Source organism: Oncorhynchus masou, chromosome 32, assembly GCF_036934945.1.
Source record: "Oncorhynchus masou masou isolate Uvic2021 chromosome 32, UVic_Omas_1.1, whole genome shotgun sequence".
Classification (NCBI taxonomy): Eukaryota; Metazoa; Chordata; class Actinopteri; order Salmoniformes; family Salmonidae; genus Oncorhynchus; species Oncorhynchus masou.
This window is the reverse complement of record NC_088243.1, coordinates 17,433,792-17,449,391: the sequence shown is the minus strand read 5'-3', so window position 1 is coordinate 17,449,391 and position 15,600 is coordinate 17,433,792. Positions and strand designations below refer to the sequence as shown.

The 15,600-nt window shown below is 41.2% G+C and overlaps 2 protein-coding genes across 5 annotated transcripts in view; both read left to right on the top strand.

Moving 5' to 3' along the window:
• Positions 1 to 1,003: 1,003 nt before the first annotated feature.
• On the top strand, positions 1,004 to 6,662 carry LOC135525646 (proteasome subunit alpha type-3). The gene is made up of 10 exons (XM_064953394.1): positions 1,004 to 1,141; positions 1,965 to 2,047; positions 2,179 to 2,302; positions 2,760 to 2,861; positions 4,574 to 4,720; positions 5,103 to 5,168; positions 5,252 to 5,298; positions 5,426 to 5,493; positions 6,097 to 6,161; positions 6,447 to 6,662. Exons 1-10 carry the CDS (start codon positions 1,121 to 1,123, stop codon positions 6,489 to 6,491), a joined length of 768 nt encoding a protein of 255 aa, XP_064809466.1. The 5' UTR covers positions 1,004 to 1,120; the 3' UTR covers positions 6,492 to 6,662.
• Positions 6,663 to 7,971: 1,309 nt separating this feature from the next.
• Positions 7,972 to 15,600, top strand: part of LOC135525643 (AT-rich interactive domain-containing protein 4A-like) — a 49,932-nt gene continuing 42,303 nt past the window's right edge. For all 4 annotated transcript variants that reach the window (XM_064953389.1, XM_064953388.1, XM_064953390.1 and 1 more), the window contains exons 1-4: positions 7,972 to 7,999; positions 8,999 to 9,048; positions 10,866 to 10,976; positions 13,740 to 13,805. In XM_064953389.1, the coding sequence (XP_064809461.1) occupies positions 9,043 to 9,048; positions 10,866 to 10,976; positions 13,740 to 13,805 (183 nt within the window). In that variant the 5' untranslated portion in view covers positions 7,972 to 7,999; positions 8,999 to 9,042. The remainder of the gene's footprint in view (positions 8,000 to 8,998; positions 9,049 to 10,865; positions 10,977 to 13,739; positions 13,806 to 15,600) is intronic.

Below are 15,600 nucleotides of genomic sequence, written 5' to 3'. Positions count from 1 at the left end.
TGTCGACTGCGAGCCAGGCCTAATTGCCCAAAATCAGTGCCCGAACTCACCAATGCTTTTGTGACTGGATGGAAGCAAGTCCTTGCAGCAATGTTCCAACATCTAGTGGAAAGCCTTCACAGAAGAGTGGGGGCTGTTATAGGAGCAAAGGGGGGACCAACTAGATATTACTGCCCCTGGTTGTGGAATGAGATTTGATGAGCAGGTGTCCACACACACTACATGACCAAAAGTATGTCAAACCGTTAACGTGGAAGCTATAGCTAAACCCTAACATGTAGGTAGTATGGCTTTCGAATCCAAAAACATTCTCCCATGTGCACAAATATCGTAAAATGAATCCGCTGCTTTCTCAGCTGAGTGTCAACCTTGCTAACGTTAGGTATATAATGTTAGCGAGCAAAGCTAAAGTAGCGTAGCCATTTAACCATATACCGTTTATTTTCACATGACAATATAGTGTTACCTTTTTGAAGCACTTACCACAGAATCATAAATGTAACCAGAGACAAGGTTATCTCATGAATTCTTCAAGCAACTCTTAAGCACACCCCTATAATACAGTCCTTTCTGTGAAATTGAGGAAGTTCTGATTCCATTTGGGATTATGGCGTTGATCACCTTTAGTCCACCAGGGAGCAGTCGATGATTAGCTAAACTAAATCGTTCACAAACCTCAATCCAGATACTTCTGAGAAAAGAGGACTTTAATAATTAAATACATAAATATTTAAGCAAAGTCACAAATGGTAGGGGAGAACTTTCTAGTGCTGATGTTATTAATTACGGCAATTTGCAGGTGGAAATGTAGCCAGGATTGATAGTAAATTGCTGAACTGTGTTTACCAGCATATATATTTTTTTATTAGTACGCCTGATGTATACATTCTTCCTGTAGATATTAAATATTTAAGATTCAGTTTCTGACGAGTGTGTAGTGCACTTTATTTAAATGTTTACCGTTATGATATTACACTCCACCACAGTAGGTGGCGATATTGAAGCATGTTCAATGCGGCTGCTGTTGTGTTGAACATAAAGCCATTTGGAGAGTGACTGGGATGTGCTGAAACACATCAGACAGTTGTTATAAAGGATTTTTTTAAGAGTTTTTACCACAATGAGTTCAATTGGAACTGGGGTAAGTTTGATAAGATTCTTTTCCTTCGTTTTTTTTTAATGCTAACAAATAAAATGTTTGGTAACTTGTTAGCCTCGGCTCATCTTAGCCAGGCTAGCAACAAAGTTAGCCAACTTGCTAGCTGTGACTGCTCTGTGCTAGTTGTAGGTTTCAGTAGATAACTAGCTAATAATACATTTAATCACGTCATTCGTGTAAGATCTATAATCGTATATCGCGGTGAAGTACATTATACACTAGGTACTGTTACCTAGCTGTTCTTGCCTTGCAGTACTACTGTTAGTTTGATACTAAGCCATGTTGTCATGCCTGCTGTGCTGAGTCACTTGCACTACAGGCTAGTTAGCTACAGTAGCAATGCTGGCTAAGCTAAATCGAAATTGAAACCAGTTCAACTGATTTGGTGTAGGAGAGCTACCGATATCCAATCTATCAACAAATGTTTGATATCACATTATATTTACAAGTTAGACAATGTTGGAATCGTTTAATTAGCTAGGTTGACACTCACACCTGCACTTTCAAATGGCTCGGTGATATCCGGTATCTTTGGGACGTCCCTAACCTTAATCTTTTTACATTTCAATGTATGGATGTCCCAAGGAGCCTAGATTGCACGGAGCCTTTCAAAGGGGACTCCTCTATTGTGAATCTAACAGTTACTTCCATGATTTTGCTAGCCATTACTATGAAAAGTGGCACCAATGAGTATTGGTGAGATTGATGTAAAAGTTTGAAGACTGGCAGTTCCTGTCAATGAAACATGTATGTTATATCAACAGCAGTGGTCATCAAAGTATAACACCCAAATCTCCCTCTCTAGTATGACTTGTCTGCCTCCACCTTTTCCCCTGATGGAAGGGTGTTCCAGGTGGAATATGCCATGAAGGCAGTAGAAAACAGCAGGTATGTGATCTTTCCATCTTTTAATGTGTTTTTGAATGCAGTACTACCCACATGATGGAAAGTGACAGGTTTTTTTTTTTTTTTGTACACAAGTGAATCAATTTGTTGGTTTTTGTTCTTTCTCCTTACAGCACAGCAATTGGGATCCGGTGCAAGGATGGGGTTGTGTTCGGTGTCGAGAAATTGGTTCTCTCCAAACTTTACGAACAAGGCTCTAACAAGCGTATCTTCAATGTCGACCGTCACGTAGGGATGGTATGTATTCATCCACAGACCACATGCCCAGTATATACATGTGTTGTGTTTACCAACAAAACTGATGTGCACGCAACCACGTGGAGAAAACCCAAATCTTACAATCAAAGGATTAAAATGTAAGCTATTTTTGTCTGCAAATGTTTATTAAACATCAAGAGATTTACCCATTGTCCTTTATATGCTGTTTATTTCAAATGCATAGTTACAGTTGCTGGTTAGTTAGCTAGCTCACTATAGCTTCCAGACCCTATTGGATTGGCTGTTGATACCTAGCATGCTGTCGGCTTGCTAGCACCAACATGGCGAGCCACTCTGGACGAAGCTAGCGTGGCTGGACAAATCATCGCTAGTTAGTGGATCTTGGCCGTAACACTCAGGGTATTTGCAATGTCGCCCCTTCAATGCTGTTTACTTTGTGCATAGCTGAATCTACCTTAACTTTTTTTGCCGATAGGCAGTTGCTGGACTACTGGCTGATGCTCGATCCCTGTCTGAGGTGGCCAGAGAGGAGGCCTCCAACTTCAGATCCAACTATGGACACAACATCCCACTGAAGGTAAAAAGAACTCTGATGCTCTTGATCAGTTTTTTTTTTTCTCTCAAACTCCTCCTTGTGTACCTTGTCAGTTCCACATATTTGGTCTGTTCCGTTACAGTACTACCACACCTGGTTCAACTGGTTGCTTTGCCTTTTCCCCAAGTCCTATGGACAATTGACATATTCCTTGGTTTGAGAAAAGATACATACAGGATAAGTCAGAAGTTAACATACACTTACGTTGAAGTCATTAAAACACGTTTTTCAACCACTCCACAAATTTCTTGTTAACAAACTATAGTTTTGGCCAGTCGGTTAGGACATCTACTTTGTGCGTGACACAAGTCATTTTTCCAACAATTGTTTAGACAGATTATTTCACTTTTATAATTCACTGTATCACAATTCCAGTGGGTCAGAAGTTTACATACACTAAGTTGACTGTGCATTTAAACAGCTTGGAAAATTTCAGAAAATTATGTCATGGCTTTAGAAGCTTCTGATAGGCTAATTAACCTTATTTGAGTCAATTGGCGGTGTACCTGTGGATGTATTTCAAGGCCTACCTTCAAACTCAGAGCCTCTTTGCTTGACATCATGGAAAATCAAAAGAAATCAGCGAAGAACTCAGATTAGTTTTTGTAGACCTCCAAGTCTGGTTCATCCTTGGGAGCAATTTCCAAATGCCTGAAGGTACCACGTTCATCTGAACAAACAATAGTACACAAGTATAAGCACCGTGGGACCACGCAGCCATCATACCGCTCAGGAAGGAGATGCGTTCTGTCTCCTAGAGATGAACGTACTTTGGTGCGAAAAGTGCAAATCAATCCGAGAACAACAGCAAACGACCTTGTGAGTGAAACAAGTCCTATGTTGACATAACCTGAAAGGCCAGGTCTTCCAAGTGGACAGTGACCCCAAGTATACTTCCAAAGTTGTGGCAAAAGGAGACCGACAAACCTGACTCAGTTACACCAGCTCTGTCAGGAGGAATGGGCCAAAATTCACTTAACTTATTGTGGGAAGCTTGTGGAAGGCTACCTGAAACGTTCAACCCAAGTTAAACAATTTAAAGGCAATGTTACCAAATACTAATTGAGTATTAGTATTTATTATTCTGACATTGCACATTCTTATAATAAAGTGCTGATATTAACAGGGAACTTTTACTAGGATTAAATGTCAGGAATTGTGAAAAACTGAGTATAAATGTATTTGGCAAAGGTGTATGTTATCTTTTTATTTATTTTAATTGTATTTTTACCCCTTTTTCTCCCCAATTTTGTGGTATCCAATTGTTGTAGTAGCTTCTATCTTGTCTCATCGCTACAACTCCCTTACGGGCACGGGAGAGACGAAGGTTGAAAGTCATGCGTCCTCCGATACCCAACCAAGCCTCACTGCTTCTTAACACAACCCGGAAGCCAGCCGTACCAATGTGTCGGAGGAAACACCGTGCACCTGGCAACCTTGGTTAGCGTGCACTGCTCCCGGCCCGCCACAGGAGTCGCTGGTGCGCGTTGAGGCAATGATATCCCTAACCCGGACGACGCTAGGCCAATTGTGCGTCGCCCCACAGATCTCCCGGTCGCGGCCGGTTACGACAGAGCCTGGGCGCGAATCCAGGGTCTCTGGTGGCACAGTTGGCACTGCAGTACAGCGCCCTTAACCACTGCGCCACCCGGGAGGTTAACTTTTAACTTCAACTGTATAATCTCTCTTTACAGCATCTTTCAGAGAGAGTGGCCATGTACGTCCATGCCTACACGCTATACAGTGCGGTGCGGCCGTTTGGATGTAGCTTCATTTTGGGCTCTTACGATCAAGATGATGGTCCTCAGCTGTACATGGTTGACCCCTCTGGAATCTCATATGTGAGTTATCTTTGGGGGGTTTATCCCCAAACAGGTGCCGTCTGTCATTCATTTACTGATTTCACACTACACGTTTAGGGACGGTTTCTCAGACACAGATTAAGACTCATCCAGTAATGAGGCATTCTCTGTGGGGATTTTACCTTGAGCATGTGGTTTAGTCCTGGACTAGTTTTAATCTGGGTCATGGAAAATGGCCCTTTTTTTTTCAAGGTGTTTGAACCTGTGCAATGTTTGATTGGGAATGTTGATTGTTTGTCAACATAGATGTTGTATATCTTGTCATTCAACCTTAAATTATGACCTGAAATTTGTAACATTAGGCGATGCTGTTAAAATATTAGTTGACCACTTATTCATTATTTTGTTTTGTTTTATCAAGGGTTACTGGGGATGTGCTATTGGAAAAGCCAAGCAAGCCGCCAAGACAGAAATTGAAAAGCTTCAGGTAAGAATATTACTTGAGCCAAGTTTAAGACAGGGGAAGATCTTGCTTAATTGTTTGATTTTGTATGCTATTGCTATCAACAGATGAAAGACATGACCTGCAGGGAGTTGGTAAAAGAGGTGGCCAAAATGTAAGTGTTTTTGTTTGTTGTATTAAAGGAACACAAACCCACACTGTTGTTCACGCTCATGAATAGCCTCTAATCAAGGCACTGCATATTAAGTTGCTACTAACATGTACTGTTGGATGTTTTGTAGAATCTACATTGTACATGATGAAGTGAAAGACAAATCGTTCGAGTTGGAACTAAGCTGGGTTGGAGAAGGTAATGCCACTTTCCCTTATACACATGTATTTTTAAGTGTGGTATTGTCTCCCTTTGTACATCGGTATATGACAAATGTAACAAAGGCAGAGTTTTGTACCCTGGTCTAAGCCACCACTAGTGTACCGGGTTAGCAGCCATAGCGTTTTTGTAACAAACTTGTCTGGTTGTGAGCAGTGTCACACATTTTAAATCTGACATTTAACCCAGCTCATAACAAGGCAAGTCCGTTAAGAACAAATTCTTATTTACAATGGCGGTCTACCCCGGTCAAACCCTAATGATGCTGGGCCAATTGTGTGCCACCCTCTCCGTGCTAGAGGCATCACTACAGACCCTGGTTCGGTTCCAGGCTGTATCACAACTGTCCGTGATTGGGAGGCCCATAGGGCGTTGTTAGGGTAGGCCTTCATTGTAAATAAGAAATTGTTCTTAACCGACTTGCCTAGTTAAATAAAATAACAAAGTGATGTATGGCAAGCATGTGCAATAAGGGGTTATGATTCTGTTAGATACTCAACCCTCACCAGTTTTGACTAATTATCACCCTGTCTAGTCAAATTGATCGCAGTGAAACTTATGACCTTCATGTCCCTTCACCAGTGACAAATGGAAAACATGAGCTGGTTCCAAAAGACGTCAGGGAGGAGGCAGAGAAGTACGCTAAGGTATGTACCACGACTACCAGTCATTCATTTTTATTTTCCATGGCATTTCTGTGACCGTCTGTATTCTAACCAAAAATACATCTGTGGTTTGAACTCGAGTCTTCTGTGCGCCACACGACTGAGTTAGCTTGCTGAGCTAAAGCCCAAGCTTTAGCCCAGGGAGCCAACTCAAGTCTTCAGGTCCCAGGCAAGGTTACCCATCACGTGAGAATGGTTCACTGAACCACTTCCATTATATCTGTCTTGCTGGTGTCTGATTTGCAATGCCTTATGCTTCCACCATAGGATTCTTTGGAGGAGGAAGATGACTCTGATGAAGACAACATGTAAACTAATTTCTGTGGTTTCTCCAACCGTCACACACCTACTGACAGGACGGCTCTCCAAGAGACACAAATTGTTTTGTAATTAATGGACCATTCATGTCATTTCTTTCCATTTAGGGTTTGATGGATTTCAGCCTTAAAATAAAGTTGAAGATAAGCACTGTTTATACTAAAAGCATCTTTGGCCTTTTTTTTGTGAGACTCTAAATGCTGTAAAGGGTTTGCCTCTGTCATTTGATTTTGGAATTGTGTGTATTTAGCACATATCTCAAGGACGGTCACTTGATCCTTCTGGTGGTGCCAGTTGTGGAAGAAGACTTGGACTCTATTTCAGTGCACCGTGTGATATGTTTCAGGTATGACATGAGTCAGTGACCCGAAGGGCAAAAGTCTCCACATTGACCTTACAGATGGACGTCCAACCCCGTGCCTTTCCTCCTCACATTGCCACTCTGTGCCAGCCTCATCTGGTTCTCTCCCTGCTTGGATACAATTTAAATCCAATTTTATTCATCACATAAACCCACAATAACATCTGCTAAATATGTGTAACTAAATACTTATGCAGTAGTATCTAACAATACACATCTAAATGTAAAAGAATGCAATTAAGAAATATCAATAGTAGATTGAGCCTTTCACTTGAATCTGAGGGATTGATTAGCTCCTCAGCTGTACATTTGATAAAGACGTCCTTCTGTCTGCCTGGGACAGATTATTTTGTTGTAGCGCTGATGTCAACCTAGTAGATTTAAGCTTGGGAAATTCACATGTCAGGATACTCAGCCAGAAGAGTCGCCAGTGTTCAGTTACACCCCTCAACACGGCTATATACGTTCATTGTCTGGCCTTCGGTAAGCAAGATTTGACAGCAATCATTTCACTGGCTTTTACCTGCACATGCTTCCTTCCGCTTACGTAACCAATTTGCCTGCTCTGACGTCCTACAAACACGAACAAGGCGCAATTGGCCTCAACTTAAAGCAAACCGATACTTTATATTTAACTCGCATCCTCTCCCCAGCAAATGACTACATTGCTAGTAACTCAAATTCAAATACGAGTTACCGCTAACACCATCTAAAGAGTGAGTCGAAATTAGTTGTTTTCAGTTCACATATAGTATATTTCCCACCTTGGAGTGACAAGGAAGCCAGTGTCGAAAATAGGCGGTCCATTGTGAAATATTTCTAACCAGTGAAAGGCTTGGATTGAGATAATAAAAGCCAATCATATTTCCATGTTGGGGTGTTATTCTAGTAAAAGAAGCCAAGTATGAGAGGGCCAATAGCACATTTTCTCTCAAAGCGCCGATTTCCATCTCTACCAACCATAAATACAGAGAAGGTATGTCCTATAGAATTTGAAGAAAGTGTTGACCAATCACATTTCTACGATTCGACCACCGCTGTCAGGCCAGCCAATCGGATTTCGAGAGACCCAGCTTCAGCTCAACAGCTTGTTATTCGTGTATTGCTTTGCAAATCTGGCTAGCAAGTCGTGTCGTTGCATGTAAGTATAAAAAAATATAATATCCCTCTCTAATGAATTACAAACGTTTAACAGTTCACGCTATTTAGATCAACATGACAACCGTTTCGTTAGTTATCGGACGAGACTTCGCTAAATTTCGTATTTTTTCCTGTAAGATTAGACTGGTAAAGAATTGAATGCCAGTGACCAGTCGGCTTGTTTTTGCAGTGAAGAAATGTATGCGCCTTTTGTGAAACTGGATAATAAATAATGATTGTTCTGATACTTTTCTGTTTTATCGTCGAACAAACCTACCTGACTGCCTCTCGTTTATCCAAATGAGAACCACCGTTTGAAATGTTCTGCCTGAACTAGCTAGCCAACTCAATGACGAGCAAGGCGCTTTAAATCGCCATATCGAGAAACTGTTAACGTTGGCTAGCTAGCATGTTTAAGTTAGCTAACTAGCTAAATTTAGCTCTCGAGTTGAGGGAAATCTTCTGTCGTTACTAACTTTAACCACAATATGTATAATCTCTTTCTACTAAAACATATTGTCTAAGAGACTGGTACACATTTTGTAGCCAGCTCCTCTGTATTTCACAAGCAGTTAGGAATGAGCTCCCAGTCTGACATGGTGCAGCACGGCGAGCTATGATGGCGACGTGACACAGTCAGATTGCGAGCAAAGCGGGAAGGAACACGCACTATTCTGTCTGTTGTCTATGTGCAACGTCCTTGTAGTATGCCAACGCTAAGCTGTTGATAATATTCTTTTTAAATGCTTTTGACGTTTTTTTTTGTCTGTTAACAATCAGCATGAGCATACAGTTAAACTAGATAGCCAGTAGCCACACATTTTTGTGAGTCTGGAGGGAGGGGGCTGCATCGAGCTTGAAAAGAATGCGTTAGAAGTAGCAGGCTAGTTCGTCGTTAGCCGGTTAGCATATTTACTCTTTTTCGAATAAAATTGATTTAGTCCGAATCACGGCTGTTTTGACACCGTTATTCATCTGCAATTCTTATCTTGTTTTACAGCGATCAAAACAAATCGAGCTGGACTCCCTCAAATAGCCTCTACGATGAAGGTAAGTCACTTGGCTAACCTCAGTTGAAAACAGCAGTGAAGCCGACGCCTCTTTCACTTGGCTTGCAAAGAGTCTTGGGGACAACTGTCTATATGGTTGGCAACAATATATGACAGTGTGAAGGTGTCAATGTCACATACAGTACCAGTGAAAAGTTTGGACACACCAACTCATTCAAGGGTTTTTCTTAATTTTTTAAACTATTTTCTACGTTGTAGAATAATAGTGAAGACATCAAAACTATGAAATAACACATGGTATCATGTAGTAACCAATAAGGTGTTAAACAAATCAAAATCTATGTTATATTTTAGATCTTCAAAGTAGCCACCCTTTGCCTTGATGACAGCTTTGTGCACACTCGGCATTTGCTCAAAGCTTCACCTGGAATGCTTTTCCATCAGTCTTGAAGGAGCTCCCACAAGCTGTGCACTCGTTGCCTGCTTTTCCTTCACTCTGCAGTCCAACTCATCCCAAACCATCTCAATTGGGTTGAGGCCAGGTCATCTGAAGCAGCACTCCATCACTCTCTATCTTGATCAAATACCTCTTACACTGCCTGGATGTGTGTTGGGTCATTGTCCTGTTGAAAAACAAATGATAGTCCCACTAAGTGCAAACCAGATGGGATGGCGTATCGCTGCAGAATGCTGTGGTAGCCGTGCTGGTTAAATGTGCCTTGAATTCTAAATAAATCACAGTGTCACCAGCAAAGCACCATCACACCACCTCCTCCATACTTCACGGTGGGAACCACACATGCAGAGATCATCCGTTAACCTACTCTGCATCTCACAAAGACACGGTGTTTGGAACCAAAAATCTCAAATTTGGACTCATCAGACCAAAGGACAGATTTCCACCGGTCTAATGTCCATTGCTTGTGTTTCTTGGCCCAAGCGAGTCTTCTTATAGGTGACCTTTAGTAGTGGTTTCTTTTCAGCAATTTGACCATGAAGGCCTGATTCACGCAGTCTCCTCTGAACAGTTGATGTTGAGATGTCTGTTATTTGAATTCATTATGTGAAGCATTTATTTGGGCTGCAATCTGTGGTGCAGCGGTCCTCATGAGAGGCAGTTTCATCATAGCGCTTGATGGTTTTTGCAACTGCCCTTGAAGAAACTTTAAAAGTTTTGGAAATATTCTGGATTGACTGACCTAAATGATGGACTATCCATTTATTTTTGCTTATTTGAGCTGTTCTTGCCATAAGCCCTGTGTAGTAAAAGCCCAAATCCATATATCTTCTGTATACCACCCCTACCATGTCACACCACAACTGGCTCAAACACATTGAAGAAAGAAATTCCACAAATGAACTTTTAACAAGGCACACCTGTTCATTGAAATGCATTCCAGGTGACTTCCTCACGAAGCTGGTTGAGAGTGCCAAGATTGCAAAGCATGGCTACTTTGAAGAATCTCAAATATAAAATACATTTTGACTAACACTTTTTTGGTTACAACAGGATTCCATATGTGTTAATAGTTTGTCTTATCTATTATTCTACAGTGTTGAACATAGTAAAAAACCCTTGAATTAGTAGGTGTGTCAACTTTTGACTGGTACTGTATATTTAATTTCAATGTTAAAGTTTTCATGTAGGCTTCACTGTATATTACAATTTTCAGACTGCATTGCCCACCTCTTCCTGAGCAAGACAACAAATGTTATTGAGTTGAAAAACCTCTAATGCAATGTTTGTGGCATCATGCTTCCTGGACATCTCTTTCAATAGTGGCCAAACATGGTCTCTGTTTACTTTCTAAGAAAGTACAATGATAAATGTTACCGGGGTGTCTGTTTTTCTCATAGGCAGCGGACGAGCCTGCCTATCTGACCGTGGGGACAGAGGTCAGCGCGAAATACAGAGGTGCCTTCTGTGAGGCAAAAATCAAGACTGTTAAACGGACGGTGAAGGTTAAGGTAAGAGCACGGCACAACAATGGCTCCTTCTCAAATGATACCCCATTCTCCTAATAGTGCACTACTATAAACGGAATGGGGCTGGGGTCAAAAGTATTGCACTATATAGGGAAGAGGGTGCCATTTGTGATACAGACAACATTCTAATCAAACAAGGGAGTAATGTGAAAGGGTGCAAATGTTGATGTCCAAATCTGACAAGGATTTGTTGTGTGTGTGTGTATATATGTGTGTGTGTAGACAAGCTGATTGTCCAGTTTCAGTCACATTTTTGCTGCAAAAGGACCCCCCCCCCCCCCCATCTAAATTTTAGTGTATGCCAGTGACATCTTTCACATAGACCTTGTTCTATGAACAGTTGCTTAGTTTGTTTCAGAAAGCATTATGCTAATCCAGGGGTCTTCAACCTTTTCTAGCATACTTTTAAAAATATTTTTTATATATAGCTTTCAAATAGGTATGTCCTTCTCCTCTACCCTGTGACTCTTCCCCGGATCCTTGGTGTACAAGAGATGTTTTCTCTGTCAATATAACTGGTAAAATAATGGTTAGTAAACAAGTAAGGGGGCCCCATAAAATCATATTTAGTATTTTCCTGAATCCTATTTTTTTTACTCAATTCTTTTCGAAAAGATATTATAATTATTCATAGAGCAACAACAACAAATTATGTTCTGAGTCATGTCAATGCTTAAATCACATGGAAATAACATTTTAAAATGATTATTTTTTAGGTATGGAAAAAAGACAACGCATTTGTGATTTGAGTGTAATTCCCCTTCATCTGTGCATCGGGCAAGAAAGGAATGTGTCGGTTTAGCCTACTGCTGCACCATATGTCATGGCAGAGTTTGCAACACAATTGCCACTCAATTTATACAAATAATCATGATCTAGTAATGTCAGGTAAGCCTAATTTGCATTTGAGAGTTTTTTTATGGGAAAGTCTGGGTCTACCACAAGACTTATCATTAGCATCGCTAACTGGCTATACATACAGGGTGATAGACAAATGCGCCCACCAAACAGACGGACGGCAATTTTGCTGGGAATTAATTGGCATATATTGTGTTACGTTTGGCTTTTTAAACCAACATTGGCTAACCAGGGGTGGGATAATGTCGATGTGTCTTTGATTGGACAGTGGCCGGGAGCTTTATGGTTGACTGTTTGTGATGGAACACATGAAAAAAAGAATGCATGCATCACCCTTTATTTGGATAGTCCGGATTTTCCATCTGTAGGTGCTCTAGAGATGTTCATACTATCTGTTGCTAATCAACTGCTTGCTAAGTTTAGGGTTAGTAGATTAGTTGAAATGTTACAGACAGTAGGTAAAGCATCTACAGATGGACTATCCATATACAGTGTTACCAATGCATGTACTTACAGAATTGATTCGCGAGCTACTCATAGTTGGGCTGCGAGCTACTGGTAGTTTGCGATCTACATGTTGGATGGAGACCCCTAGGCTAATCTGTGACCTATGCAGTCCCAACTAGACACTATGAAAATTAGTTAATTTAGTCATGTCATAGAACAAACGCTGGTGATAGTCTGTCATCATGACTGCATTGGTTACAGCGTGTTGGCTTTAACGTTGGGTAAAACACATGTTTCACATTAAATACACTGAACAGTGTTGGTCCCTTGTTTCTTGAGCTGCAATTAAAAATCCCTGAAATCTGTGCTGGGGACAATAAAAGGCCACTTTAAAATTAGCAGTTGTTTCAACACAATGCTTCAGATGTGAAGTTTTGCGGGAGCGTGCAATCGGCATCCTGACTGCAGGTATATCCACCAGAGCTGTTGCCAGAGAATTGAATGTTCATTTCTCTACCATAAGCTGCCCCCAAAGTCATTTTAGATAATTTTGTAGTAAGACCAACCGGTCTCACAACCGCAGACCATGTGTAACCATGCCAGCGCAGTACCTCCACATCCAGCTTCTTCACCTGCGGGATCATCTTAGGAGGGATGCTGAGGAGTATTTGTCTTTAATATAGCCCTTTTGTGGGGGGAAACTCATTCTGATTGGATGGGCCTATGCCATCCAAGGCCCACCCATGGCTACACCCCTGCCCAATCATGTTAAATCCATAGACTCTAGGGCCTAATGAATCGGGTTTTGTATTTTTTCCAACAACCGATAGGCCTCGGAATTTTGGGTCATATGTGCTTTTTTTAAATTATTCCTTAAAACACCATTTTGAAAATGTGGGTGCCACTGAACTGGTGAACCTGCCCATAGGTCAGGGCTGATGATGGTTATTGTTTTAAGGTCAAGTGATCCCCCACCAATCACCAGGTAGCAGCATTGTGACCTGACCACCTGTATTCTCCGCTGTTCTCCTTTGCTTCTGCTCTTCCATTATGATTGTCACAACAAGGTCGGAGTACCCTTGATTGATTATTTCATTGGTCTGGTGTTCATGGGATGAGGTAGGAAGCCCCATTTGAACTTTCTCCACATAGAAAGATGGGTAAAGGCTATTATGCACCATTCCCTGGTAGTACCAGAAGCACATGCCTACTATTGTATCAGATCTTAAATCTGTAGCTGGAACCGCCTGTTTGTACAACTGTGCCTTCCAGCGTTGGCATGTGAGGTTCGTCTATAGGCTCCTTGGTAAACTGACTCGTCAAATATAATGTCATTTGTCATATATTTCGTGGCTAGTCAGGAAGAGGAAAGTTTTCTGTTACTCAACTAGATTATTCCACCTAGACTTAATTCCTTTTGTTTCCCTCCTCTCTCCCTAGGTGATGCTCAAAGGAGACACTACCTCACAAGTTGTTCAAGATGACCAAGTGAAAGGACAGTTGAGGGTAAGTTTGGAACTAACTGGCATTGCATCACCGAACTCTCCACAGCATGATATGCAATAAATTAATTAGGCCCTCATTGTTCTTTTGATTCTCAGAATCATCTGTTTGTCACATGATTCTGAGATTCTGATCTTTTGGATATAACAATGGTTCTGTACTTATGACAGCGAAATGTCCTACAGGGTACAGGCATGTAGAACCGGTACAGACAAGGTATTGTCAACGTGAAGTTCATATATATTGCCGAACTGCAATGTTCATGTGACCAATGCCCTGGCAATTTACACTGATCACCTGTTTTTCCAACAACTGTAAGCATCAATGGTAGTGCAATTTTTTTTGTGTGTGTGTGCGTGCTGATTTTTAATGCCAGAGTGTTTAACATTCAAAGTTGCCTTAAGATTTAAAATGGCCTCAGTTTTTCTGTCATGATCTATTGTACACTGTGGGTGGTTCCCTTTTTTACTGTTCGAACACGTGTCATGGGCTTTCACTTTACCCAGGCACGTTTCTTTCTTTAGAGAAGAATTGATTTGAGATGCAATATTCAGAAATTGCTCCACCATTTCCTGGTTGCTAAAATTCAAATAATTTGCCTAATGTCGAGAATCATTGTGCCAATAGGTGCCGGAGGGGGATGGCTGCCGTTTTATGTGCTCCTAACCAACTGTGCTCCTAACCAACTGTGCTATTTAAAATAAAATAATACATTAAGCATCGTCTGTCACTCATTCTCTACATAATGTTGCTGCTACCGTCTCTTATGACCGAAAAGAGCTTCTGGACATCAGAACAGCGATTTGCTCAACTCGAACTGGACAAAGAATTTTTTTAAATGTCTGAAGAGAAGGATGTACCGCTTTGTCGAGACAAGGACCACATCTCAATCATCCTCGTGAAGATAAGATGGAGAAAAAGGGTTAGGAGGGTGGGGTGCCTTGTAAGAATTTTCAGACGAATAGGTAAACCACCGCTACCCTCTGTAGTATTGACCAACATGCAATCATTGGAAAACAAACTGGACGATCTAAGACTATACAACCATTAATTGTAATATCTTGTTTAACTGAGACGTAGTTAAACGACGACAAGGATAATATAGAGCTGGCTGGCATGAAAGTGTAGCTTCGTCTGGTAAAGCGAGGGGTGTGTTTGTTTATTTGTCAATAACTGCTGGTGCGCAATGTCTAATATTAAGTTTGGACGTTTTGCTCGCCTGATGTAGAATACCTCATAAGCTGTAGATCGCACCAAGAGTTCTCATCTATATTATTCGTAGCAGTCTTAACCGCCACAAAGCGATGCTGGCACTAATACAGCTCATTGATTGCGGTCTATGCCATAAGCAAACAATAAAATGCTCATCCAGCATTAGCGCTCTTAGTGACTTGAATTCAGGCAAACTTAAATCTGTTCTACCTCATTTCTATCAGCATATCACATGTGCAACCAGAGGCACAAAAAAACAACTCTAGACCACCTTTACTCCACAATCAGAGACGCTTACAGAGCTCTCCCTTGCCCTCCATTTGGGAAATCTGACCATAATTCTATCCTCCTGATTCCTGCTTACAAGCAAAAACTGAAGCAGGACGTATCAGTGACTCGCTCAATACGGAAGTGGTCAGATGATGTTGATGCTACGCTACAGGACTGTCTTACTAGCACAGACTGGAATATGTTCCGGGATTCATCCAATGGCATTGAGTACACCACCTCAGTGCATAAGTGCATCAACGATGTTGTCCTAACAGGGACTGTACATGTATATCCCAACCAGAATCCATGGATGACA